The sequence below is a fragment of the Peromyscus californicus genome, unplaced genomic scaffold (assembly GCF_007827085.1).
Source record: "Peromyscus californicus insignis strain IS unplaced genomic scaffold, ASM782708v3 Scaffold_11__1_contigs__length_118956290, whole genome shotgun sequence".
NCBI classification, from domain to species: domain Eukaryota; kingdom Metazoa; phylum Chordata; class Mammalia; order Rodentia; family Cricetidae; genus Peromyscus; species Peromyscus californicus.
In genome coordinates, this window is record NW_026294402.1 from 93,644,195 (window position 1) to 93,670,067 (window position 25,873).

General features: G+C 40.2%; 1 protein-coding gene across 3 annotated transcripts in view; it reads left to right on the plus strand.

The window, feature by feature from the left end:
- Positions 1-25,258, plus strand: part of Cep70 (centrosomal protein 70) — a 60,898-nt gene extending 35,640 nt beyond the window's left edge. For all 3 annotated transcript variants that reach the window (XM_052717848.1, XM_052717866.1, XM_052717857.1), the window contains 7 exons: positions 7,610-7,715; positions 16,022-16,192; positions 20,154-20,300; positions 20,402-20,570; positions 21,833-21,947; positions 23,299-23,378; positions 24,602-25,258. In XM_052717848.1, the coding sequence (XP_052573808.1) occupies positions 7,610-7,715; positions 16,022-16,192; positions 20,154-20,300; positions 20,402-20,570; positions 21,833-21,947; positions 23,299-23,378; positions 24,602-24,663 (850 nt within the window). In that variant the 3' untranslated portion in view covers positions 24,664-25,258. The remainder of the gene's footprint in view (positions 1-7,609; positions 7,716-16,021; positions 16,193-20,153; positions 20,301-20,401; positions 20,571-21,832; positions 21,948-23,298; positions 23,379-24,601) is intronic.
- Positions 25,259-25,873: the final 615 nt, after the last annotated feature.

A 25,873-nucleotide genomic window follows, 5' to 3' on the forward strand; every position in this document is an offset into this window, starting at 1 on the left:
TCCTTGGGTCAGCCTTCCTCTCTAGCTCCTTGTCACTCCCATATGTGTGCCCCTCCCTGATTAAGCCTGTGTACCCCCATTATTCCACCTCTCTACTTTCATTTCACCTATGATCTACTGTCCTCTTTCCATTAATGTGTTTCCTTCAAAAGGCACCTTTCTAGTTTTCTGGCTTTCACTTACATTTCAAGTTAAATACACAAAAGATTTGAAGTTAGGAACTGCATATGAGACAGAACATACAACATTTGTCTTTCTGGGCCTGGACTTGGCTTTATATTCACCTCAATTGAATAAAGAAATAATAGGAAGAAAAGAAAAGAAAAAGATTGCAATAGAAAATTAACGCTAGAAGTGGAAGAAATTGCAGATAGCAGATCCTATTTATTAGAGCTAGTCACAATATGAAAATTTTTATGCTGATTTTTGTGCTAAGAATTGAACTTAGGGCCTTGAGCATGCTAGGGTAAATGCTATACCACTGAGGTGCCTCGCCAGCATGATCTGAAAAATCTTAGTAAGTTTTGTTACTTAAAAACTAAAAGTGCCAGAAAACACACAGTGTACCAACCTATCTACCATCTTTTTGTTGTTGTTGTTGTTTTGTTTGTTTTTTGAGACAGGGTTTCTCTGTATAGTTTTGGTGCCTTTCCTGGATCTCGATCTGTAGACCAGGCTGGCGTCGAACTCACAGAGATCCACTTGGCTCTGCCTCCCAAGTGCTGGGATTAAAGGCATGCGCCACCACCACTGCCTGGCCCTATCTACCATCTTTAACTCCTTTCCCCTGCTTTGAAAAGTGAGGTCTCGGGGGTATTTCAAAATGACTTCAAGTAGTGATTCTATTTCCTTAAGATTATCTATGTATTCTTTGATTCAAAAGACTAGGACTTAAAGTAATTTGTGAAGCTTTGGGATGGATTATTTTGAAAGCTGTTAGTATCTGCATTAAATATACTAATTCACCTGTGTTATTAGTGTATATTGTTTCAGTTTCATTTCCAGTGATGGCTGCTCTTTCTGCTCCTCATGGTACACTGTCACAGTGAAAAGGCAAACAAGGGCAAGGAGAGAGTCATCGTGTATCTATTTACATTAAGGTTGAGGAGAAAAACTTAAACAGAAGTCTAGGGGAAGGTTTGGAAAGGTTACATTTATTCAGTGAATATCCTTTCCTCCTGTTGCTTGGTGATCTGGCTTCCCAGGAGTACTTCCTAGTATCTATGTGGTATTCTAGACATTGGAGTTACAATGCCAAATAAAAAAGGTCCTTGACCTTGTAGAGATGGCATGAAGGGAGGATGATCATGAAAGACTAGATAAATACGACAATTTCAGTACAGCATAAATACAGTAGTAATGATGGTGATAGTAAGGCCAGAGGGATGGGTTCAGTGTGCAGAAGCACCACACACCTTATTATGGTGTGTAGAGGTAGAGTTCTTCCACCAATTAAATAATTGAAAGGTGTTAAAGGATTCAAAGTGTAGCGGAGCTAATGTTTTAATCAAAGCAAAAGTAGCAGGTGAGAACAGACTCTTCCAAAGGAGAGGTCCTGGAGTCTGGAGTCTGGAGTCTGCAGGTTATCGTTGGTAGTGCTTGCTCTTTTGTGTTGAGTCAATCAGCACCTCCATTACCAGTTTGCCTGGAAGTCTCTGACAACACATGATGGTTTTCAGCTCAGGAATTGGGTGATGGGCTTCCATTAGTTGGGGCTCTGGATCCACAAGGTATTGTATTGAGACGTTGTCCATGTACCTTATACTCTCTGCACATGTCTTCACAAGTACCTGTTCTCTGATGTGAGGCATGCTGGAATAGAAAAGTTAATTTTTGGCTGTGGCCCCTCCTCTACGATATCCAACATCCATTTTAGGATATGCCAATTTACATTATCCAGGGCTCCTCTTCCCTCACTGTCTACCTAACAAGGGAACTCCCTAACTCCTACTTTCTTTCATTACCTGTTCTCAGGAGGGGATTGGTCATTGCTGCTTCCAGCTGACAGAATGGGCAGAGTTATAAAACAGCAGTCAGGGTCCCTCCAGAGGAGGCCTGTCTAGGAGCCCATAGCAGAAAGTTCCATGTGGTGGTGGATCAGCCTTTGTTTTAGTTCCTGGTGATGATAGCTTTCTTTTGTTGTCCTATGTTCATGGTATTTGTGGTGGCATCTAAAATATGTATTAAGTAAGATTAAGAGCATTATAATGAAGGTGGTGAGGAGGAGCATCCATTGTATCTCAGATAAGGTCATTGATAAGGGAAACATACATGATAGCTAGCCCCAGAACCTTGGCATGGTTGGTCATAGGTGGGTGTTAGAGTAGTTAAAAAATCATCTGGAAGTAAAGCAGAGTGATTTTAGGAGTCATCCCGAATTATGGGACAAGTGACACCACAAACTAAGGCAGGTGCAACAAGACCAGTGCGATACAAATGAGAAACTACAGCAACAGTGTACCTGTACGTTCTGCTGGTTTGCACTCAAATGAGTTTATCTTTAGTTAGGTGATTGTTTGAAGAGCAGCTTAAGGTCCCCCAGTGGCTCTCAGGAGTAACTGGAATGAGGTAGTCTTGGTCTCAGGATCCACTGCTAGCTTAGAAGTATCAGGAGAGGCAGTCTAAGGCTTGAGACTCATGTGAGGGATCCATGCGTCTGTCCTGCTGTTCATAGATGAGGATAGAATAACAGGATATGGGTGAGCGAGACATCCATTGTCATCAGGAGTTTTAACTAAGTCCCCAGGGTAGAAGGGGGATCTCTGTTGTTTCTCTTGAGAGAACCCAGCTTGAAGTTCTTGACAGTATTTTCTGGGATTTTGCTAATTGGATAACATGGGAAATTAGCCTGGCCATTTCTGGGTTCAGCACCAAAGCACTGGTAAGAATGGCCTGCCATATAGTACCTCAAAGAGGGTTTGGCTTTGGTAGTTAGGGATGTTTCTAAGCCTGATTAAAGCTAGGGGTAATTTAGTCTGAGGAGATCTGGTTTCCTGGATGAGCTTCTTTAAACAAATGCCTCTTTAAGAGTTCATTAGCCTCTCCAGCTCGTCTGACAATTGAAGACACTAGGTACAATGTAGGTGAAACGGAATTCTAAAGTTTTAAGTTAGGCTTTCAGTGACTTCTGCCCTGAAGGCAGATCTGTTGTTTTTGGAGGCATTTAGAAAGCCCAAATCAAGAGATTATTTCTATAAGTAAAATCTTAACCACGTCTGATGCCCTGTGTGTTTTGCATGGAAAAGCCTATCCAGCCCATGAAGGTATTCACTAAAATTAAAAGGACTTAGAATTAGGTCCTCTTGGCATTTGAATGAAGTAAAATTGCTAGTCCTCTCCCAGATAGAGTCCTTGTCTTTGGGTCCCTGGGAACTGAAGGTGCCTGTTTGATGGGTTAATCTTTTGGCATATTTCACATCCTTGTGCCACCTGTTGGATTACCTCCTTGAGACCCTGGCCTAAAACACCTCTGGCTAGAAAAGTGTTTTCCTTCCTAAGTGATAACATCTACTAAAGGGATTTTTAAACTTTCTATCGAAGAGATTTTGGTAATGGTAACTGGTCAGTAGAAGAGAGCCACCATCTTTAGTTAAAATGACAACCAAAGGCTGTTTCCTCAGCGGAATATTTGGATCTTTTAGGAGGTAGCAGAGATTCCTCCCAAAGAACAGGGCATTCCCCATGACTCAGTGCAGCTCTCTTGGCTTTTGAATCTGCCCCCCCCCACCCCATTCTCTTTAGCCATATAGTCCTCTCCTATTTGATGCCTAGTATAGTAATTTGTACACAGATAGCAGGGAGGGCAAGAGGATTGTACCAGGAAGCTTAAGGTTCTCTTTGAGAATGTCTGGTGGGGTTTTCTTCTGTCTTCAGTAGTCCCCCTTTCTTTCCATATTGTATGGGCATGAAGAGTTGGGAAAGGACTTGGAGTCCGTATACATACTTACTCTCTTCCTTTTGTTAATTCTAATGCTTTGGTAAGGGCTATCAATTCAGCAAGTTGAGCACCAAAGTTCTGGGGCCGTCATTCTGAGTAAGGGTGCCAAAACCAGTAGCTGTTGTATACCCTGCATATCTTTAGTACTAGAACTCCCATCTGTATAGAGTACCAAGCCAGGATTTTGTAAAGGTTGATCTGTGAGATCAGCTGGGCTGCATAGCTTTCTGTTAGGACTTCTTTGCTTGAATGAAGTGATTCCCTTCCCCTTCTGGCAGGAAAATTGACAGAGTTAAGCTTTTTTTTTTTTTTTTTTTTTTTTTTTTTTTTTTTTTTTTTTTGCAGATCCTAAGAATAATATCTGATCTGTTCACCACAAGGACTGGGTATGACAGCTATCAAAAAGCCCTGTGTTCGTTCTCTTTAGAATTGAAATGCCCCAGTTCATTCAGAGTATAGACTATGTGGGGACATCTAAAGATAAACTTTTGAGCCTTGGTGCTTAGAAGTCCTACTGAGGCTACAACCTGAAGAGAGCTAGGCCATCTATTGGCACTTTGTAGTTCTTAATGTGTCCTGCTGGCTAGGGTGAGGGACGTAGAAATTGTGTTGTTGCCCCAAATGCTGTCTCCTTTTATTACATAGACCCTAAAGTCTAGTCGGGTGAGAAGTCCCAGAGCTGGTGCTCCAGTTAAGACCTCATTTCTTTGGAAAAGATTCAGAGGTCCATTCAGTCTGAGTGTAGCCTTGGATTTGAGTTTTCTTGAAACTTTTTGAAAGAGAGACATGGCCAATTCACTGAATCCTAGGATCCAAACCATATAATATCCTGTGACTCCTAGGAAGGCCCTCAATTATTTTAGAGTCTTGGGAAATGGGAAGGCCAGGATAGGTCAGATTTGTTCTAGCCCCAGGACTCAGGTTCCTTCTGCTAGGACATGACCAGGATAAGAAACTCTGGTCCCATATACTTGTGCCTTATCCCATGCCACTTGTAGCCTCTTTCAGCAAGAAGGTTAAAGGTTCTGAAATCCAAGAGATAGTCTCCTTGGAGAACCTGTAAAGAAGATCATCTAAGTATTGGAACAGTATGGCCCACCAGTATGAGCCCATTCCATTAAATCTTGGAAGAGGACTGGCCCAAAAAAGTGTGGCCCATCCAGAAACCTTTGTAGGAGCATAGTCTGTGTGACCTGTCTAGCCCTTCAGGCAGGGTCCTCAAAGGCAGAGGGAGGTTGGCTGCTGGTGTGCATGGGAATACAAAGTAAAGCATGTTTACTAATAAAAGTTGTGAATGGTGCAGGGAGGAATCTGAATTAGAAGAGTATAGGGGTTGGGAATTACTGCGTAAAGAGGAGCAACTGCTCCATTGATGAGTCTAAGATCTTGAACTAATCTCCACTTGTTGGATTCCCTTCCTTACTTTCAATATGGGAGTATATGGATTTGATCATTGAATTAATGGTCCTTATTTATTTAATATTTTAATTATAGTGATGAGCCCATCCCTAACTTCTGGTATTAAAGAATATTTCCTTTGATGCATAAAATGGAAAGGGTCTTTAAAATGAATGACCATAGGGATGATAGTCTAGCCTTCCCTAATAATTCCCCATTTGTCCATGCTGTTTGAACAATTTGGATTCTATTAGCAGCAGACAATAATGTTTTCTTGGGGAAAGAAGTTTTACTTTGGCTTTGGCCAGGAGATCTCTTTTTCTAAAGAGCAGCAGGAGTTTGGGGGATTACCAAAAAGAGGTGACAGAAATAGAGATCTCTCCATTAACAGGCAAGAGGTTGGGTAAATAATGCTTAAAGGGCTGGCTCAATAAGCCCCAACTAATAGCTTTCTTTTGGAAGGGGGATCAGAGATGAGAATGAATGGGAGGACTAAGAATTTTGGGTTCCTGTGTTAATGAGGAATTGATTTGACCTTCCTCCATTGTAAAGACTTCTCAGGACTCTTCAAGTTGCATTGAACCTCATTGATTGGAAGGGCATCTAATCTAGTGATCACCCTTACAAAGAGGGTCCTGGGGGAGGCGTTTGTCTCTGAGAGCATTGTCAACTGAAATAGCCTTCCTAACAATCCTAATTGTGTTTCTTGAGGATTCACTTGCATGGCTATCAGCAGTTTCCCATGATATTTATCCTTTTGTATTTCCTCCTGGTCCCAGTTATAAGAAAATTAATGTAGTAGTTTGGATCAAAGTATCCAGTGGCTTGCCTGGTTCAATCACCAATTTTTGGAGTTATATATATGGCTAATGAAGTCAGGCATTTATCATGTTGGATGATCTCTGCCTGTGACCCTGGTTCTATATTAGTATATATTTTGCAGTCTCTTGAAATCTTTGGAAGAGCATCATGGGAGTCTCCTTTCCTTCTAACATACTGTAGTCAGTTGGGAATAATTTTAGGGCTTAATTGCTGACTTTCGACCTTCTAGGCTGCAGTAAAAGAGTACCCTTAAATCCGTTCATTCCTCTGATCCTCTGGATTGAATTTAAGATTGGATTAGAACTGCCTCATTACCAATGGGAAAGTTGGGGGATATTATTCTTTCTCTGGAGGTATAAAGGTCATTTCCAGAATGGATGTCCTAATCTATCACTCATCTCTCAAGAAATGTTAGAGTTTGTTCTAACAATAGCATGTCAAATCATAAAGTTGGTTTACTCTTCAAAGGTTTGGACATACTGAACGGAGCCATCAATAAAGCTCCCCAGGTCTCTGGGGTCTAGTTCAGATAGAGAAAAGGAGCCATGCACATAGCTTGTCCCAGATTTCCCTCTGTAGATCTGACTAATTGAAAACATCTCTTGTGGAAGAAAAGGGGGCAATGTACTGTGGCTGGCCACCTGGGGGACAGTATTTCCACACTGGGGAGGGGTCTGGTCTCTCTAAAGGGCTGCAGATTGGGATGAGTAGTCAGAAGACTTGAAGGGGTGGAAACAGTCATGTTGGGCAGTTCATGAGTTTGGGGATTTGGATACTTTGTAGGAGGTTGAGACCTGTTTCTTGCCCTCTGGCTCCTTTTTGGACTAGAACATTCTACAGCCAAAATATAAGGTACATTTTACATGATTGGGCTGATTCAGGGTGATCCTTCAAGTAAAGGACAATTTAACATACGGGATCTCAGTTCTTTTTCTCTCTTGCTTGCAAAGCAGATTGAGTGGAGTGATGGTATTGTAGTTTAAACTGTCTCTGGAGGCCAGGGTTCTCAGTCACTTAGTTAGGCCTGGGTAGGGGAACCTTTTTTCTAAGACTCTGAGGGTCATTCTTATACAGTTTTTTAGGAAACACAGCAGGGAAGAATTTGATGTGATTTTGGATAGGGTCAAATCCATCTGAAAGCAACAGCAAAATGGGAACATTCCTCAAAGACACCTCTCTTCTGACTCTGCCCTGTGCCTGGAAGGATGCCTCTGGTCTAGGAGAGCCCTCATGTTTTTAGAAATTACTTCTAACTTGTGATCTATTGGAAGGAACTTTTCCAGGGACAGTATGGATTACATTTTATATAATGCGTATTTAAAGTTTGCATACATGTGCGTGAACACATGAGTAAAAAGAGGTTTTGGGGAGGCCAGCTGGATCATTGGCTTAAGTATTTTAATCTAAGAAAGCATTTTTTTTATCATCTTGACTTTTTTTCCCCTTCTTTAGATTACAAGAGATTATTGGTCAAAAAAAGGCTGATGACGTGGAGAAAAAAGATGAGCCCCCCAAAGACAGCCGTCAACAGGCTCTAGTTGATCAGAGATACTTTCAGGTATTGAATAGCTGATGAAGAGACTGGTGTTTGTGATGATTTTTGGTTTTATTGCACTATAATTCATTATCATTTGGTGAGAAATGTTTGTACAGACAGCTCTTGGGATCTGTGGGGGCTTGGTTCTGTGATGCTTACAGATGCCTAAATCTGTAAAATCCCTTATGTAATGGCATTGTGTTGTGGCTTGAATGTGAAATGTCCCCTATAGATTCATGTGTTTGAACATGTGATCACCAGCCATTTAGAAAGGTTGTGGAGCCTTTAGAAGGTGAAGCCTTGCTGGAGTCCCTGGGAGCAGGCCTTGGGGTTTGATAGCTTGGCTCCATTTCTCGTTCACTCTTTACTTCCTGAGTATGGATGCAGTGTCATCTGCCAGTCTCCAGCTCTCGCCACCATGCCTTCCCTGCCTGCTGCCATGTTTTTCCATGGACTGTATCCCTCTGGAACTGTGAGCGAAAAAGAAATTCTCCCATAAGCTGCTTTTTGCAGGGTATTTCATTCCAGCAACAGAGAACTAAGACACATAGTGTAAGTAAATTGGTTGCAAAACGCGAGTTTTGCAACTCTGTGGGTTTGGTGTCCCGGGTTTTGGCACCAAAAATGTAAGTAAATTGGTTGCAACAACTCTGGGGAAAGGTGTCCCAACTACCTGGGGAGTCAGGTAACACCTTGAGCTGCTTAGAACAGCTCTGATGGCTGGAACTGCAAGGAGACAGTTCAGCCCTGCAGGACGAGGTATCCTGGACACCTTGAGCTGCTCAGAACAACAGCTCTGCCTTGAAGGTGTCCCGGACACCTGGAGCTATTTAGCACAGCTCTGATGGCTGGAACTGCAAAGAAGCAGCCCAACCCTGGAAGGGAAATTTTTCTGACTTCTTGGGAGAGTCAGGCCTGGAACTGCTTCAGCAGGGAAGGGTATCCTGACTATTCCGGGAAAGTCAAGGTATACCTGGTGTGTTGGGGGATCCTCTCCTGGAGAGCCTCTATAGCTGAGCTTTGCTCAGTCCCCACTTAAGGGGGCTTCCTAGCAGAGCTCTGCTTCTCCAGCCTAAGATGTTGCTTCTTTGCTTCACTCTGCCCAAGGGGAAACCCCTGCAGAAATGTAGCAATCTCCTCCGACTCCGGAGAAAAGTATTACTTTTCAGCTCTCTTCTTGCTGTGTCCACTGAGAAGATCTCAGCAAAGATCTTCTGTTCAGCTCCTCCTTGCTCTGCTCTTTCAACTATCCCTTTTTTTGTCCACTGAAGGACGTCTCAGCAAGGATCTTCTCTACACCAGTGAATGAAGATCTTCACACTCAAAACTCTTTTGAGAAAGAGGTTTATTTGGGAAGGAGGATTCCAGGAGAGTAGCTGCCTCTACCAGAGTGGAGAGAACAGCCTGTTTTTCTAACTGACCAGGCAGGGCAGTTTACACAGGAATTCTTGGGGGTGGAGTCAACCCTGGGCCCAGGGTTCTACTATCCTGCTCTGTGATTGGTTGGTTTCACAAGTCAGTTGGCCAGGGGCAGAGATGGCTCTGATCTGACAGAGCCAAACTGTGTTTCTTTCTGCCCTGATCTGAGCTATCTTTCCCTAGTTCTGGGCTCCAGGGTCAGGGTGGGTTTTTTTAGCCAGCCCCTTTTCCCTACACATAGTATTTTCCTATAACTCACCCACATCTTCTCTATAATAACTACTATTATAATAACTATAATAGTACAGCATAAACACTATGTAACTATATTGTTTAAGATTTTTATAATTCTTTACTCTCCCAATTTAAGCTATTTGCCGTTTTATTGTTCCATTTGTTGTTGTTGGTATTATTATGTAAGTGAATCTTCAAATCTTTGTATGGCTTTGATTTGGTTGAGATTAGCTATGTGATGTAAAAAAAAAACCTACTGGTTTTATAGACGGTTTATTGAATAGATGAGCAATTAAACCTAGTAGTTTATTGTATGCAGTTGGCTTGCACTTAAACATTTTTTTGGTTCCCCATAAGTTTTTGTCTGTCTGTCTCTTTGTTTGAGACAGGGTCTCTCTCTGAAGTTCTGGTCTGTCCTGAAACTTGCTACGTAGACCAGGCTGGCCTCAAACTCACAAAGATACATCTGTCTCTGCCTCCCAAATGGTGGGATTAAGGGTGTGTACCACCATACTTGGCCATAGGTGTTAAAATTTGAATTCAATCACTAACATTTTAAACACTAATAGAGTGTATTTTTAAAGTCCTTTAGTTCCTCGTGTCAGTTAGCAGAGCAGAAGTACATATGAGCATGTGCCCTTTGATGAGCCACAGTTCCCACCCGTCCTTGTCTTGCTCAGTTATGCTTGTTCTACTTGCCTTCTGTACACATTGCAGTCGGCAGTCCCAGACAAATGTTTCCCTCTAGTTTACTAACAAGACATTTTTGTCATATGTCATTTTCTGTTCATGCATACATTTCTTTCTAGATTCTGTAGTCTGTCCCATTCCTTTACTGATTCCAAGCTCTTCTGCAGCTTTATAGTAATACTTTATACTAATGTGAGTAAATTTAAAAATTTTTGAGCCTATTTGCTCTTCTGGATGAACATATATTAAAATAAAATCCCATTAGGATGAATTGAAATATGATTATTTTATTAATATTTGAGGAATGATAATTTACAATTTTTAAAAATATTTTTATTTTATAATTAACTTATTTTCACATATCAGCCACGGATTCCCCCATCCTCCCTCCTCCAACCCCCCAGCCCTCCCCACCAATCCACCTCCCATTCCCACCTCCTCCAAGGCAAGGTCTCCCCTGGGGAGTCAGCCCAGCCTGGTAGACTCAGCCGAGGCAGGTCCAGGCCCCTCCTTCCTACACCAAGGCTGAGCAAAGTGTCCCAGCATAGGCCTCAGGCTCCAAAAAGCCAGCCCATGCACCAAGGACAGGTTCCAGCTCCACTGCCTGGGGGCCTCCTAAACAGTTCAAGCTCATCACCTGTCTCACTTATCCAGAGGGCCTGGTCCAGTTCCATAGGGGTTCCTCTGCCATTGGTTCACAGTTCATGTGTTTCCACTAGTTTGGCTATTTGTGCCTGTGCTTTGTCCAGTCATGGTCTCAATACCTCTTGCCCATACAATCCCTCCTCTCTTTTGCCGATTGGACTCCTGGAGCTCCGCCTGGGGCTCAGCCATGGATCTCTGCATCCACTTCCATCAGACACTGGATGAGAGTTCTATCATGACAGCCAGGGTGTTTGGGCATCCTGGTCAGCTCAGGCACTCTCTTGACCATTGCTAGTAGTCTACAGTGGAGGTATCTTTGTGGATTTCTGGGGACCTCTCTAGCACTCTGCTTCCTATTCCCCTGGGGTCTTCATTCATCATGGTATTTCCCTCCCCTTTCTCCCACTCTGCTCCTGATCCAGCTGGGACCTCCCGCTCTCCTAAGCTCTCTTTCCCCTGACCCTTGCCCTCCATTACCCCCTTCATGTCCAGTTTGCTCATGTAGATCTCATCCATTTCTCTGTCGTTGGACAATCCCTGCATCTTTCTTAGGGTCCTCTTTACTAGGTAGCCTCCCTGGAGCTGTGGGTTGCAGTCTGGTTATCCTTTGCTTTACATCTAGTATCCACTTATGAGTGAGTACATACCATGTTTGTCTTTCTGAGTCTGGGTTACCTCACTCAGGATGATATTTTTCTAGCTCCATCCATTTGCCTGCAAACCTCATGATGTCAGGGTTTCTCTGTGTAGCTTTGCACCTTTCTTGGAACTCACTCTGTAGCTCAGGCTGGCCGTGAACTCACAGAGATCCATCTGCCTCTGCCTCCCAAGTGCTGGGATTAAAGGTGTGCACCACCACCACCTGGCTTCTTTGTCCTTTTTAATTTTTATTTTGTTTTGTTTGTGTTTTTTGAGACAAGATCTCACTATGTAGACAAGGCTGACCTTGAACTTAGATCCACCTACCTCTGCCTCCTTAGTGCTGGGATTAAAGGCCTGTGCCACCCTTCCCTTTTTTTGTCCTTTAAAAAAAGTCCTAGCTTAATTAATTAACTTATTTCATCTTAACTTTTCCTGTTCTCTGATTACCTTTAGAATGCTTTAAACAACAACAACACAGAGAGTTATCAGAATCTGTGAACTCTGAATGACATGAAATTACTACTTCTCTTTTAAAAAGTTATCTCTGTGGGAATTGTTTTAAGTTACTTTATGGTTTCCCCATTGTAGCTGGAGAGTTTCTCTCCAGCTCCCGCCAAGCCCCGCCAGTCCCGGAGCCCACTTATAAAATAAACACACCAACCCTTATATTATTTAAACTGCTCAGCCATTAGCTCAGGCCTACCATTGTCTAGCTCTTATTCTTATACTAAGCCCGTTCTTGTTAATCTATATGTCGCCGCGTGTTCTGTGGCTTTACCTGTTGCCTCTACATAATGCTCCCTGGACGGCAGCTGGTGTCTCCCCTCCCTGCCTTCCTGTCCTTTCCTTTCTCCTCTCTGTTAGTCCCGCCTATACTTCCTGCCTGGCTACTGGCCAATCAGTGTTTTATTTATCAAACAATCATCCATAGCACCCCATTGTTACTATATCTTTTGCTGCCAATCATCAAAGAGGTAGTTAATTTATACAGGAGAATATAAATTGCCATCAATAAACATTCTGTTAGGGGAATTAATTCTTCCATTAAAATCATGAATTTATATATAATTGAAATGAAATACTGAAATATGTTTTCATGACTAAAACTTTTAGTTTCAAAACTAAAAGCCTTCTAAATAACCTCTGAAACCATATTACCAGGAGACACATTAGTTGCAGCTTGAAGTATGCACAGGACAGAAATTCAAGATCAAAATGTTCATCTCATCTTCATACTGTGTGTGTGTGTGTGTGTGTGTGTGTGTGTGTGTGTGTGTGTGTGTGTGTGTGTGTGTGTAGGCATTTATAGGTGCCAGGTGTACAGGTGGAGGTTAGAGAACAACTTGTGGGTGGACCATGTGGGTCCTGGGGATGGAACTCAGCTTGGTGGTAAGCAAGTCAAGTCACTGGCCCTCATCTTCATACTTGATGACTGTTTCTTAAATAGGCTAGTCTCGATGTTGATAAATGGGAAATGACTTTTATTATGTGTTTTGTTTTTTAAACATCATACAGGGCACATTTTGTTTATGAAAGGGTAGAGACAGGAGGGCAGGTATTACCTAAACACAGGACATCTGGCAGAACCTGGAGCCTCATTAAAACACTTTCTAAAAGGTTCTGAAGTTATTTGAAGAGGTAAAATAAGGGAGAAAGCAAACAAGGCTGAAAGAATGATCTATCTTATCTGTCTTTGAGTGATACTTAATGTAGTACTCATCACATCTAGAGAGAGAGTCAAATAGTATATATAATAAGATTAAAAATTCAGTTCAGCTATCAGTGATATTACCAGTTTTCTTGAGTGTGATAGTGGCACTAGATTGTATAGACTATACCAGCTTTTAAGGGATGGATGCTTTACTATTTCAGGGCAGAGAATGATGATAGCCGCATTTCCTGCCATTGGTTCAGCTGTAAAGAGTGAGCCAAGCTAGGAAAATGTTAGCAGCTACTGGATTTTATATGTCGGCTTGATTGGGCTATACATTGCCCAGATACTTGGTTAAACAGCGTGCCAGTGAGTGAACTGGTAGAAAATAGATTGTTCTCCTATGTTAGGTGGATTTCATCTAACCCCTTACAGAACAAAAAGGCCCAGGGGGCATTTCTAATGCATTCTTTTAACATACTTTGTTTGGTTTTGGTTAGTTCTCCTACCTTTAGATTTGAACCAAAATTTCAGACTTCTAGAGCTTTGGGACTGCAGTTCTGGGTCTCCTCTCAAATTGCTGACTGATAGTCATGGGGTTCCATTAATTTCATGAGCCAATTCCTTATATGAAATCTTTTTTAAAAATATGCCCATCTCTCTCATATGTGTGTATTGCATTTGATCCTTCAAGAAATTACACAAGGTCCCCTTATATATACACACGAATACACTTTCTGTTGGTGGTGTTTCTCTGGCGAAGCCTAGAACACTGTTTCACATACACACTAAAGTTTTTGTTTGTTTAAGATGTTGGTTGTTGTTTGTTTAATTTTGTTTTGAGACAAGGTTTTACTATGTACTCCTGGCTGGTTTGGAACTTGCTAGCCAAGCTATACTTGAACTCCCAAAGATTCTCTTACCTCTGTCTCTGGAGTGCTATGATTAAAGGCATGTGCCACCATGCCTGGCTTATTTTAAATGTTTTATAATGAAAAGTTGGGCAGTTTAAAACAATCCATTCAAACCTCAGTAAAAAAGTATTCTAGCTTATTCATACCTAACCTGTTCTATGGTGTGGCCAAGGGGTGTGATCTGCTTGTTCTCATCACTCCATTGTTTTTTCTGGTCCCTACTAGTTTGGCATTTCAAGGAGTGGCAGTCAAGGGTAGATGGTGGGTGAGAAGAGAGTTTGAGGGTGCCTTTCTTTCTGGTGCTGCTGTATTATAGCGCCGGTACCCTTGGTGGGGCTGACGTCCAAATACAGCCTCTGCTTTTCTTTCATGGAAGGTGTATGTGTGTACATGTACCTGTTTAGTTTTCTCCTTTCTCCTAAATAGGGACCTTTAATAACACAGCATTTATTTTGTGGGCAGTGCATTTTACCACTGACTTCTTATGAATTCCTCTTCTCCCTTAGGTACTGTATTGCTGTGGTCCTCCAGCCATAGACAGTTTCTTTTTCATTTTCATGAAAGTAAAGCTTATCTCTCTTGCAGTGTTTTTAGTTGGCCTGAGTCTATTCTTACCCTATCACAAGAAAAAGGGGCAGGTTTCTCTCGCTGTTCCTTTCTTCTTCTCCATTGTGGTGGTCACATATGGCCCAGTTTATCTTTGCTGTGTGACAGACATCTTCTAAAATGTAGTGACTTACAGTACCCTTTAATAGTGTCATGCTTGGACAGTAGATAGTTCTGTTAATATTGGTCATAAGTTGATGGTGAATCATTAGAGCTCTTCTTGTGGCAGTTGAGTTAATTTTTGTCTCAGTGATGGGGATGGATAGGCCTGCGTAGTTCTGCCTGGACTTGGCCACGTGGCCGCAGCAGAGTGTAAACAGTGATCTAGACTACTTAAGAACTTTCCGCTGCTTTGGCCAGTTGTGGTGGTGCACACCTTTAATCTCAGCACTCAGAGACAGAGGCAGGTGGAACTCTGTGTGTTCCAGGCTAGCCAGAGCTGTTAATAATGTCTCAAAATCCTGTCTTGAAAAAAAAAACAAAAAAACTAAACAAACTTTTTTAAAGACCCAAACTGACATGGCATTCTTTTCAGTAAATTCTGTGGATCAAAGCAAGACTTAAGACCAGCCCAAATTCAGAGGGTAAAAAAATCTCTACATTTTAATGGGAGAAACTGCAAGTCATGGGGCAAAGATCCAACAAAGCAAGGACAAGAAATAGCTGCAGTCTTTTTATAAATAACCTCACCGTGTGCATACAGGTATCTAAACGTGATGTGAATGTCATGAAATTGCCCTGTGATCTTCTGAAGCTCAGGTAGCATCAATCCCTGCGTCTTTCAGTTCACCTACTACTTTTCTGACATTTGGTGTTGCTGAAAAGAGACTGTCTCCTTGCTTTGATTCATAACTTGGAGAAGAATATTATTTTTTCAATTAATTGATATTACTAGATGAGTTTATAATAGACATGAAATGTTGAAACACTTAAAAACGAATACGGAACAAAAACTTCCTTATTAACAAACATCAGAAGTCAGATTCTCAGAGCACCTGTCTGCTATAGCTGGTTCTGGGCAGACAGGAACAGCAGTGTTTCCTCCCAGCCCTAAAAACTCTGTGCAGACACTCTCAGAGAGTCCTGTCTCGGGGATTTATAGCATTTGTTAAGAACTATTGGACTGGCTGGCCAGGACTTCTCTGTAGAATGTGTGGGGCTTAATTAGTAACTATCTTTACTTTAAATTTCAACTGAAATTGTGAAACAAATAGAAAGCTCCCCTTAATACCATACTTAGCTTAAATATGAGGAGACAGAAATAGGGAAACATTGAGACTTAGATAAGGATGTCTAGACTGTGTGGATTATAATTATTGTGTGTGGATTATAATAGATGGTAGCTGCTTTCAAACCTAAATTATTAAACATTTATTTAGTTTTCCTTAGAATTTGTACATCTATGCTAATGAGATTGCATTACCACAATATTTATGAATGTCTGAAAATGATGTGCATTCCTGTTTCACTTACCTCACTGTGTCAGACTCAGACATTTGAACTACAAATACTGTCCATGTTTACAGGTGCTGTGCAGCATCAATTCAATTATTCACAATCCTCGAGCTCCAGTAATTATTTATAAACAGAGCAAGGGAGGAGCCCAAAACTTCAATAAAGATATGGTGCAAGATTGTGGATTTGAACATCTCGTTCCTATAATAGAAATGTGGGCAGATGAACTGACATCCTTAAAGGTAAGTGGTTGAATATTCTTTACATGTTTTGAAAATGTTGAACCTGGCTTTTGTTGTTCTTTAACTATAAAGCTAACAATACTTTTCTAAAATTGGAGTATTGCTGCTTACATATTTCGTTCTGTTTTGTTTTTGAGACAGAGTCTCACTATGTAGTCCTGGCTGGACTGGAACTCTATAGAACAGGCTGGCTTTGAACTCACAGATATCCACCTGCTTCTGCCTCCTGAGTGCAGTAATTAAAGGCGTGCACCACTGTGCCTGGCCTTACATATTTTCATCCTGTGAGTTTGATGTTATTGTCAAGCTTGCTTCCTCTGAAGTTCCACCGTAGAAAACTTTTAGACTTCCCTCGTTGAGAATCTGTGGTGGATCCCTGTTTGTGCGTCTCGGCTTGTCCATATCCCTCCATCTCCCTCCTGCTGACACCTGTGCTCACACCTGTGCTCACACCTGTGCTCACACCTGCGCTCACACCTGCGCTGCACACTTCCTGACCGCGGCACGTGTTCAGATGCAGTGTCTCATCCTTATTTTCATCTTAACTGGGAATATTTTTCCTGTCTTCACATTTTATTTTTCTTTCTCAGAACTGAGTTTATTTCTGTGTTTGTCTAATTGCTGGAGAAGGTGATAGTCAACAAGCAACCAGGAAATTAAATGTATTCACATTTGATCTATAGATCATTGTATATTCTTTATTGTGTAACTTGAGTTTATTACATTTTTCTTGATTGGTTTATTGAGAAGTGATTTGCTATAAAGCTAATAGTATTGCATTTCTGTGCCTTTTAAACTTTAGATTTTTTTTTAGTACTAATATCATACAAAATTCTGCTATAGTTAATGAAGATATGATTTAGCGACAGCATTTGTCAGCATTTTGTCCTAATACCCAAAGAACCTTCTTAAGAACAAGTGACCTTCTTGGGAACAAAAAGTTTTATTTGTTCCTATATGCCTCAAAGATCTTCATGATACATTAGTGCTCAATTAATATTTATTCAAATTATCCAGAATAATTATAGTCCCAGTCACCTAGAGGTGGGTTTTTTGTTTATTTGTTTTGTTGTTAGTCTTTTTTTTTAATACTTTATTATTATTATGTATATTTCTTTCTTTAGTTTCTCGAGACAGGGTTTTTCCGTGTAACTGCCATGGCTGTCCTGGAACTCATTTTGTAGACCAGGCTGGCCTTGAACTCATGGAGAACTGCCTGCCTCTACCTCCTGAGTGCTGGGGTTCAAGGCGTGTGCCACCACACCTTTTTAAATTTATAGAATCATATCTGTATACAACTCATGAAAGAATCTTGGCAGTCAGCCTAACTTTTATTTCCCTTTTTCTTTAGGGCTCAGACAAAGCTACATAATATATAAGCATTTTTGATTGGATGACAGTGCTGGATTAATTACTATTTTATATGCCTGAATTCCTCTAGTTTGTTTCTCAGAAAAGGGTGAAATAGAGATGACTTGTGGAAACCATGGCGTTTCCCACTCACTGCTTGACAGAGAGTTCTCTCTGCAGAAGATAACAGTGCTAACCACTTTTCTCCTTCTCAGAGGAATTAGAATAGAAACAGCCCTTGCCTTTCCAACAGAAGGGAAAGACTAGATGAGAAAGTGACAAAGGAAGAACCAAGTTAATAGACACGGTTATTTTTCTATGTGTGAGATAATAGGGAAAGTGTTACAAAAATGTGAACATAAAATCAGACCAATTGAGAGACAAAAATATGACATTTTAAATAACTATGCAGTATATTGTCAGAAAAAAGTATGTCATAAAGATGGACACCTGTGGTGAAGTACAAGTCAATGATATGGATGACTTGTATTCCAGGAGATATCTGGTAGAAAGGAGATCACTCTGATTACAGCCCCCACAAAGACTTAGAAGAGTGCTGAGTTCTTGCTACTATGTAGTTTGCTGAATAGGAGGAGAAGGCAAGAAATTAGAATGTTGTAAGGACACTTGAGGCAATTGGCTAGTATTAGTTTCTTCTGCCATTAAAGTAGTTCATCGATTTTAGTGGTGTTTCTAATATTTACAATACAGATTCAGGAGCCGTCTTAGAAAGTGTGTGCAGTCCTTTGATGCCTCTATGGAGAGTTCTTTATAATGTAGAACTTTCTAGTTGGGATAGACATCTCCCCAGTTAATATTTTTTCCCTTAGGTCTGATTCATGACTTAAAAGAGAACCATGCATTTGGGAGATGAATAGAAAAGAGAAATGTAGCAATTCATATTATAGAATCCTACATGTTTGCCTATTTATTTTTTGAGACAGGCCTCACTATACAAGTCTGGCTGGCCTGGAACTCACATGTAGACCAGACTGACCTTAAATTCACAGAAGTCTACCTGCTTCTGCCTCCCGATTCTGGGATTAAAGGCATGTTCTACTAAGCCTGTTCTTATTATATGTTTTATTTTCAATTAGTATATAACCATACACTTGTGTGAGGGATAGTATATGTATTTCAACACATACAGTGAGTAGGGTCAGTGTTAAAAACATCAAAAATTTTCATCTGTCTAAAAATAGTTAATTTTTGTGAGCTTAGTTACCCTGCTGTGGTATAGAACATCACAAATTATTTCTCTTATCCAACTGCACCCTGTGACTGTTACCCATCCTGTCTCCATTCCTTTTTACTCAAACCCTTCTCAGGCTTTGGGAACCACTATGAGACTAACCTTTGAAACTTTGACCTATAAGTAAGAACGTGGTATTTATGTCTATTTTATTTCACTTAACATAATGTCTTTTAGTTCTGTCCATGTTGCATTAAATGACAGATGTCATTCTTTTTATGGTTGATATCCATTGTATACATGTGCATGTTTGTATGCACACATACATACACTATTTCTTTTTAGCCATTCATCTATCGTTAGACACCTACATTGATCCCATATCTTGGCAGTTCTGAATAGTGCTTCAGTAAACATGTGAGAGCTGGCATTTTTTTGACATATTATAGTTTCATTTTATTTGGATACATTCCCAGATGTAGGATTGTTAGGCTATGTGGCAGTTTTATCTTTAGTTTTTTGAGGAACCTCTATGTACTGTTTTACATAATGGCTGTATGACTTTCATTCCCATCAATAATAGATACAGGGGATTCTCAAAAGAAGTCAGTCACACATGGCCACTTGTAAAATTTCATTTACATGAAATGCCAAGTGTAGGCAAATCCAGAGCAGCAGGAAGTGGATTAGTAGTTATAGAGGCTGGAGGAGACTAGAAAAGGACTTTGAGTGGGTGTGGGGTTTCTTTCTTTTATTTTTAAAATGTTTAATGTGTATGAACATTTCCCTGCATATGTGTTTGTGCGCCACATGCATGTCTGGTTCCTGTGGGGGTCAGAAGAGGGTGTCAGATCCTCTGGAACTGGAGTTATGAATGGTTGTGAACCATCATGTGGGTACTGGGAACTGAACCTGGCTCCTCTGAAGACCAACAAGTGCCCTTACTGCTGAGCCATCTCTTCAGCCCTGAGTGTGGGAGTTCTTCTTGGAAGATGGATAGGTTCTGAAATTAGACAGTGGTGGTGTTTGTACCACTGTGAAAAGATGAAAACCATCAAACTAAATACTAGTAAAGGTGAATATTTTGGTATGTAAATTTCATCTCAAATGTGCTACAAAAATATTTAAAACCTAGGCTAAGGATATGGCTCAATGATAAAGTATTTGCCTTGTATTTATGAGGGAGGGCCTGGGCTATCTCCAGCACTGATAAAAATAATTTTAAAAAACAATGTAACGCTTAGATAACATTATTGCTTAAAGCATTCAGACTTGTTTTAAATTGACAATGGTATTAAAATATACTGATAATGGTTATATAGCTATGTATTTTTAGAGCACCTTGATTACTGTGTTATTAGTGTTACAGTACAAATTATTTTATAAACAATAATGCACGTGCTTTCTTTTGTTGTAAAGGGTTTGTATAAGTCCTTAAAAACGCTGTCTGCAGAACTGGTACCTTGGCATAATTTAAAGAAACCAGATGAAAATGAAGGTGTCAAAGTAGAAGATCTGTTGTTTATGGTAGATACCATGCTGGAAGAGGTTGAAAACGAGAAGGAGGTAACACTGATACTTATGTAACTGTTCCCATCTTAAAGGCTTATGTTAAATATTTAATATTATTTCAAGTTGTGAACTATCTTTTTACCTTCTCCTTATAGAGCAGCAACATGCCAAACTTTCAAACTTTGCAAGCTATTGTTTCTCACTTCCAAAAGCTATTTGATGTGCAGTCTTTAAATGGAGTCTACCCCCGAATGAATGAAGTGTATACCAGGCTTGGAGAAATGAACAACGCTGTGAGAAACCTCCAGGAGCTCTTAGAATTAGGTGATGACCCTTGCCATTTTGGGCACTGATTTAAGAACTATTCCTAATAAATTAACAAAAATTAGGTGTGGGTTTTGTTTGTCTTGTTGTGACAGTGTTGCATTACTTTTACTGTAGCCAAAGCTGACCTCGAACTCCTGATCTTTGTCCTACACCTCCCAAGAGCTCAGGTTGCTGGTGTGCACCACCACACCCCACAAAAGTCCATTTGATTAAAAAGCAAAACAGCAACAACAAACCCACAAAAAAAAAAAAGGGGGTAGGGATGTAACCAAGTTGGTAGAGTGCTTGCCTAGCATGCATGAACTCTGGGTTTGATTCTCAATACTGCATAAACAGGTCATGGTGGTGCACATATAGAATCCTTGCACTCAGTAGATGGAGGCAGGAGGATTAGAAGTTCAAGATCAGGGTCTGGAGAGATGACCCAGTAGTTAAGAGCACTTGCTGTGAAATTTTTAGGACTGGAGTTCATGTCCCAGCACCCCTATAACAAGCCAGACGTCTCCCAAATCCCTGTAACTCCACACAGAGTTACAGAATCTAATACCCTTTTCTGGTTTCCATGTGTGCAAAAGTACTCGCACACACATACATACATGCATATACTCATACATACACATGTGCAAATTTTTTTTTTTTTCAAAACAGGGTTTTTCTTTGTAACCGCCCTGACTGTCCTGGAACTTCTGTGTAGACCAGGCTAGCCTCAAACTCAGAGATCCACCTGCCATTTACCTCCCAAATGCTGGGATTAAAAGTGTATGCCATCACTGCCTAGCAAATCTTTTTCTAAAAGTTCAAGACCCCAGCTTTAAACAACAAACCCCAGGGTTGGGAAATGTCTCAGTTGTTAAGAACACATTCTTTGCAATCATGAGTACCAGACTTATGATCCCAAGCCAGACATTCCACAAACACCTGTTACCCCAGCTCTGAGGAGAATGGAGACAGAATTGTTGAGGCCCACTGGCTTCCAGCCTAGCTAAGAAAATGTGAACTCCAGGCTCAAGGAGATAGTGTGTCTTAAAGAAATAGCCAAAGGGTGATAGAGGCGAATACCCACTGCTTTCTTCTGGCCTCTGCCTTTTCAGAGGTGTACACACCCATATAAATGTGTGTAAACTAATAAAAATAAATCTTAATTCCTTTCCCCCACCAAAAATAGAATTAGTAACTGAAGTAGGAAATGTTAAATGAGTGTAATGATTTTGAAAAGTCTTTTTTTTTTAATATCCTGTGTTTTCATTTCTCTTTTGCAGACAGTTCATCCTCATTGTGTGTGGTGGTCAGCACAGTTGGAAAATTGTGTAAGATAATTAATGAGGATGTGAATAAGCAGGTTAAACAAGTATTAGGACCTGATGACCTACAAAGGTATTTTTAGAAATGTATCCAATATGCTTGAAGTGGTGAAAAGTAAAGACTTTCAAAGTTTTACAAATTACTTCTCAGGAGTGACAATTTTTTTTTTTTTTTTTTTTTTTGAGACAGGGTCTGGGTGTCCTGAAACTCTGTATAGACCAGGGTGGCCTTGAACACAAAGAGATCTGCCTGACTCTGCCTGCAGAGTGCTGGGATCAAAAGTGTGTGCCACTACGCCTTTTAAAAATAACTTTATAACCATAAAGAGTCATATACCCTTGGAGATGAAGAAAATGTCACATGTACTCAAGATAAAAATTGTTGGGTTCTATAAACTCACCTAGGGCAATTGAGAACTCTACCAGAAACTCACTCCCAGGGGACGTTATGTGTAGAGAAATTAAAATCTTTATAATCAATTCTTGAGTTATATATTATAACTTATAATCTGTTTCTGGGACACTACCAAAATTACTGAGTAATTACTAATCATAATTTTTTGTTTAGATATAAATATTAAGGATTTTTAAAAAACTGGGCACGCTAATATAAAATGTAATATTTTAAAAAGTATATATTATGGGGCTAAGGTAGATATAGAGCTCAGTGGTAGAGGTTGTGTTTACCATGCATGAAACTCTGGCTCTCTCTCCAATAACTCCTACTCCAAAATAACCCCTGAGACATTGTAGCTTTCAGCAACTTTTTTTAATTTGATACTGCAAAATATAGGGAAACACACACATCATCATCATCATCATTATCATCCATATATTCTGAAATTTTCCCTGGAAGAACCCTTATATAATCTGACAGTTGAGTCTTTTCATATTTTTTTATTTTTTTAAAGATTTATTTATTGTGTATACAGTTATACAGTGTTCTACCTGCATGTCAGAAGAGGACATCAGATTTCATTATAGATGGTTGTGAGCCACCATGTGGTTGCTGGAAATTGAACTCAGGACCCCTTGGAGAACAGCCAGTGCTCTTAACCTCTGAGCTCTCTCTCTCCAGCCTGATTCTTTTCGTATTTAATGCTTTTCACTATTGGTCTTTCCCCTCCTTTTCACTGTTTTACTGACCACTAGTACTTAATGTTTGATAGCATACTGGGTAGAGAAGGCTATTTTTAGCAAATGTTCTAAATAAGATGCTTTTAAAAAAAATAGGAAAGTGGTATTAGATGAATTAAGATCTTAAAAAGAAAGGATTACTGTAATTGAACATTAAGTTTATATTCAATTTAGCAGGACAGTTTCTTCTCACTTTGAAAATGTTCTGTTTACAGCTACCTGTTAACAATCAAATGCAAAAAAATCTAAATTGGAAACTTTTGTAAACTGTGTCTTTTTTTAAACAGCATTATCAACAAATTAGAAGAACATGAGGAGTTTTTTCCAGCGTTTCAAGCTTTTACTAATGATCTTCTTGAAATCTTAGGTAAGACCTGTTGATGGGGGCTGAATTTTTCATCTTAAGAGGTCAATGGGTATGACAGAAGGGTGTTCATTAGATACTGGGTTCATGTTTACCTTAGGTGTTTGGTGGAAGTGTCTAGAAAGTGTTAAGTGCTTTGCAAGAAAAGTTGGTTAGGATTAATTCACAGAATAAAAAAAGACAGCCTATAAAGAGATAGGAACTATCTTTTTCTTTTCTTATTAAATATTTTATTTATGTGTATGAGTATTTGCCTGCATGTATGTATGGACAACTGCCTGTGGAGGCCAGAAGAGGTGGCCGGATCTCCTGGAACTAGAGTTACAGACAGTTATGTCTTGTTGGTGCTGGGCACTGAACCCAGGTCCTCTTATAAGTGCAGCAAGTGCTTTTAACTGCTGAGTCATCTCTCTCCAGCCCTATGAGTCTATCTTGTTTTGGGACCTTCTCATGAGAAATGGCATTATTCTGTGAGACTCTTGGCTCTGTCATTATTTATAAACAATGGCCAAGCAAAATAAGCTAGGAAAATGCAGACCCTGCCACTTGGAACCTGTTAGTAGGGATGGTATCTGGATAAGGGAAAGTACTTGCTTCCTCAGTGAGCAGGAGCTTTAGAAAGTGAATTTTGGCTTAGGCTCACTGAAATCTGATACCTTAGAAGAAAAATCAAACTCAGGAAGAAGCCACTGAAGAACCTGAACTGCTTTGTCTGAAAATGCAGACCAGGATAAGCCATGTCCCTGAGCTTTGTTCTGGAGTGCCACACACCTCTCACTGAACAGATCTCCCAAAAGAAGGCCTGAGAACACTCCACTCTGAAACTAAATCAAGAAGGAGCACTGTGTTCCTTAAGAAGAAATCAATTCCCAAATCCTCAGGTGGAGGGTGCATGTTGGGACCCATGTTGGCTTACCCATGTAGCTGTGCAGATTTAAGAGGTACCAAGGGATCATAAACACGGCCAACTGGATGCATTACCAAGACTGTGCTGCTGATAAAATGAGTGCCAGAGTCGAGGGGACATGACAGATCCCTACGAAACACTGGTGTGAAGGAGGCACTGGTCATCTGCTGTGCTTGGAGAAGACTCCATGTGCGCGAGAGCACTTACTGCTATTGCTGCCCTAGGGTTCGAATTCTGCCTGTATAGACTTCCTTATTTTTATGAACTTTCAATAGAGAAAAAAAATCACTCTTTATAACTCTTACTTTTTCTATTACAGAAATTGATGACTTGGATGCCATTGTACCTGCAGTAAAGAAATTAAAAGTACTTTCATACTGAAAACAGATCAAATCATTTTTACTGTGTAAATTGTATTCTTAACATTTTAAGTATTTGAAAGGACTGATCCTGAAACAAGATTCTAAAATGTATCAGCTCTCAGAATTCGTCCTCTTACCATTGGGTCATTCTCAATCCCTATAATTTTTATTTTTTGATTATTTAATAGAAAGTAACTTAAGTTATTAAAATAGTAGATTAACTATAGATCCCTTAATCATTTCCTAAGTAATGCTTGAATGTTTTAAAATGTAATGGTTATTTTAAGGAGAGATTGTATATAACAAAAGAGACTCAGGGAGAGATTGCAAATTATAGAAAGTTGCATTTAAGTTCAAGGTTTAATTGCTTTCTAAGCCCAACCAATAGGAAGCCACTGCTTTCCAGGCAAATATTAATGGACATATTCTATTAAGATACCTTTCAAAGCAGAAAGAAAAGATGTTGTCTTTGTATTAAGATAGGAAGTTAATCATGAGGTAAAATAGATGATTAGGTAGAGATATCTTTTAGCGAAAATGTGTCTTTATTTGCAATACTGATGTAATGTACTTTTATGAATAAATAAAATCACAAATAAAATTTTTGTAAAGAATTTCCAAATGTAAGTGTTCTTAGTGACTTACTTGTATTGCTCATAAATAATGAGTCATATTATCTTCCAAGGCTGAGACTTCGTTGGGCCATGGATTCCTCCTTACTGCATTTTACGTAAGAGTCCTATTCTTACTGCTTTCTGCTTATTCTCTATGCTCTATATTCAGTATGGTGGGGTAGGGAGCAGTGTAGATGTAACCAACCGTCTTTTTAAATAAGAAACACAGAACCAATGCAAAGAAGAAAGCCAAGAGATCAGAGCTAAGAACCTTACCTGCCTGCTGCAGCTAACCTCTTCAGCCAAGAGACCTCTCCGAAAGAGACCTACTTCCTGTCTGTCTTTATATAGACTTTCTGTCCTGCCTTCTCATTGGTTGTAAACCCAACCACATGACCGCCTCGTCACTGCCTGTCTGTACAGACCTCCAGGTCTTCTATGATTGGTATTGAGATTAAAGGCGTGTGTCTCCAATGCTGGCTGTATCCTTGACCACACAGAGATCTACCTAGCCCTGCCTACCAAGTGCTGGGATTAAAGGCGTGCACCACCAATGCCCAGCTTTTGCTATGGCTCTAATAGCTCTGACCCCCGGGAAACTTTATTTATTAACAT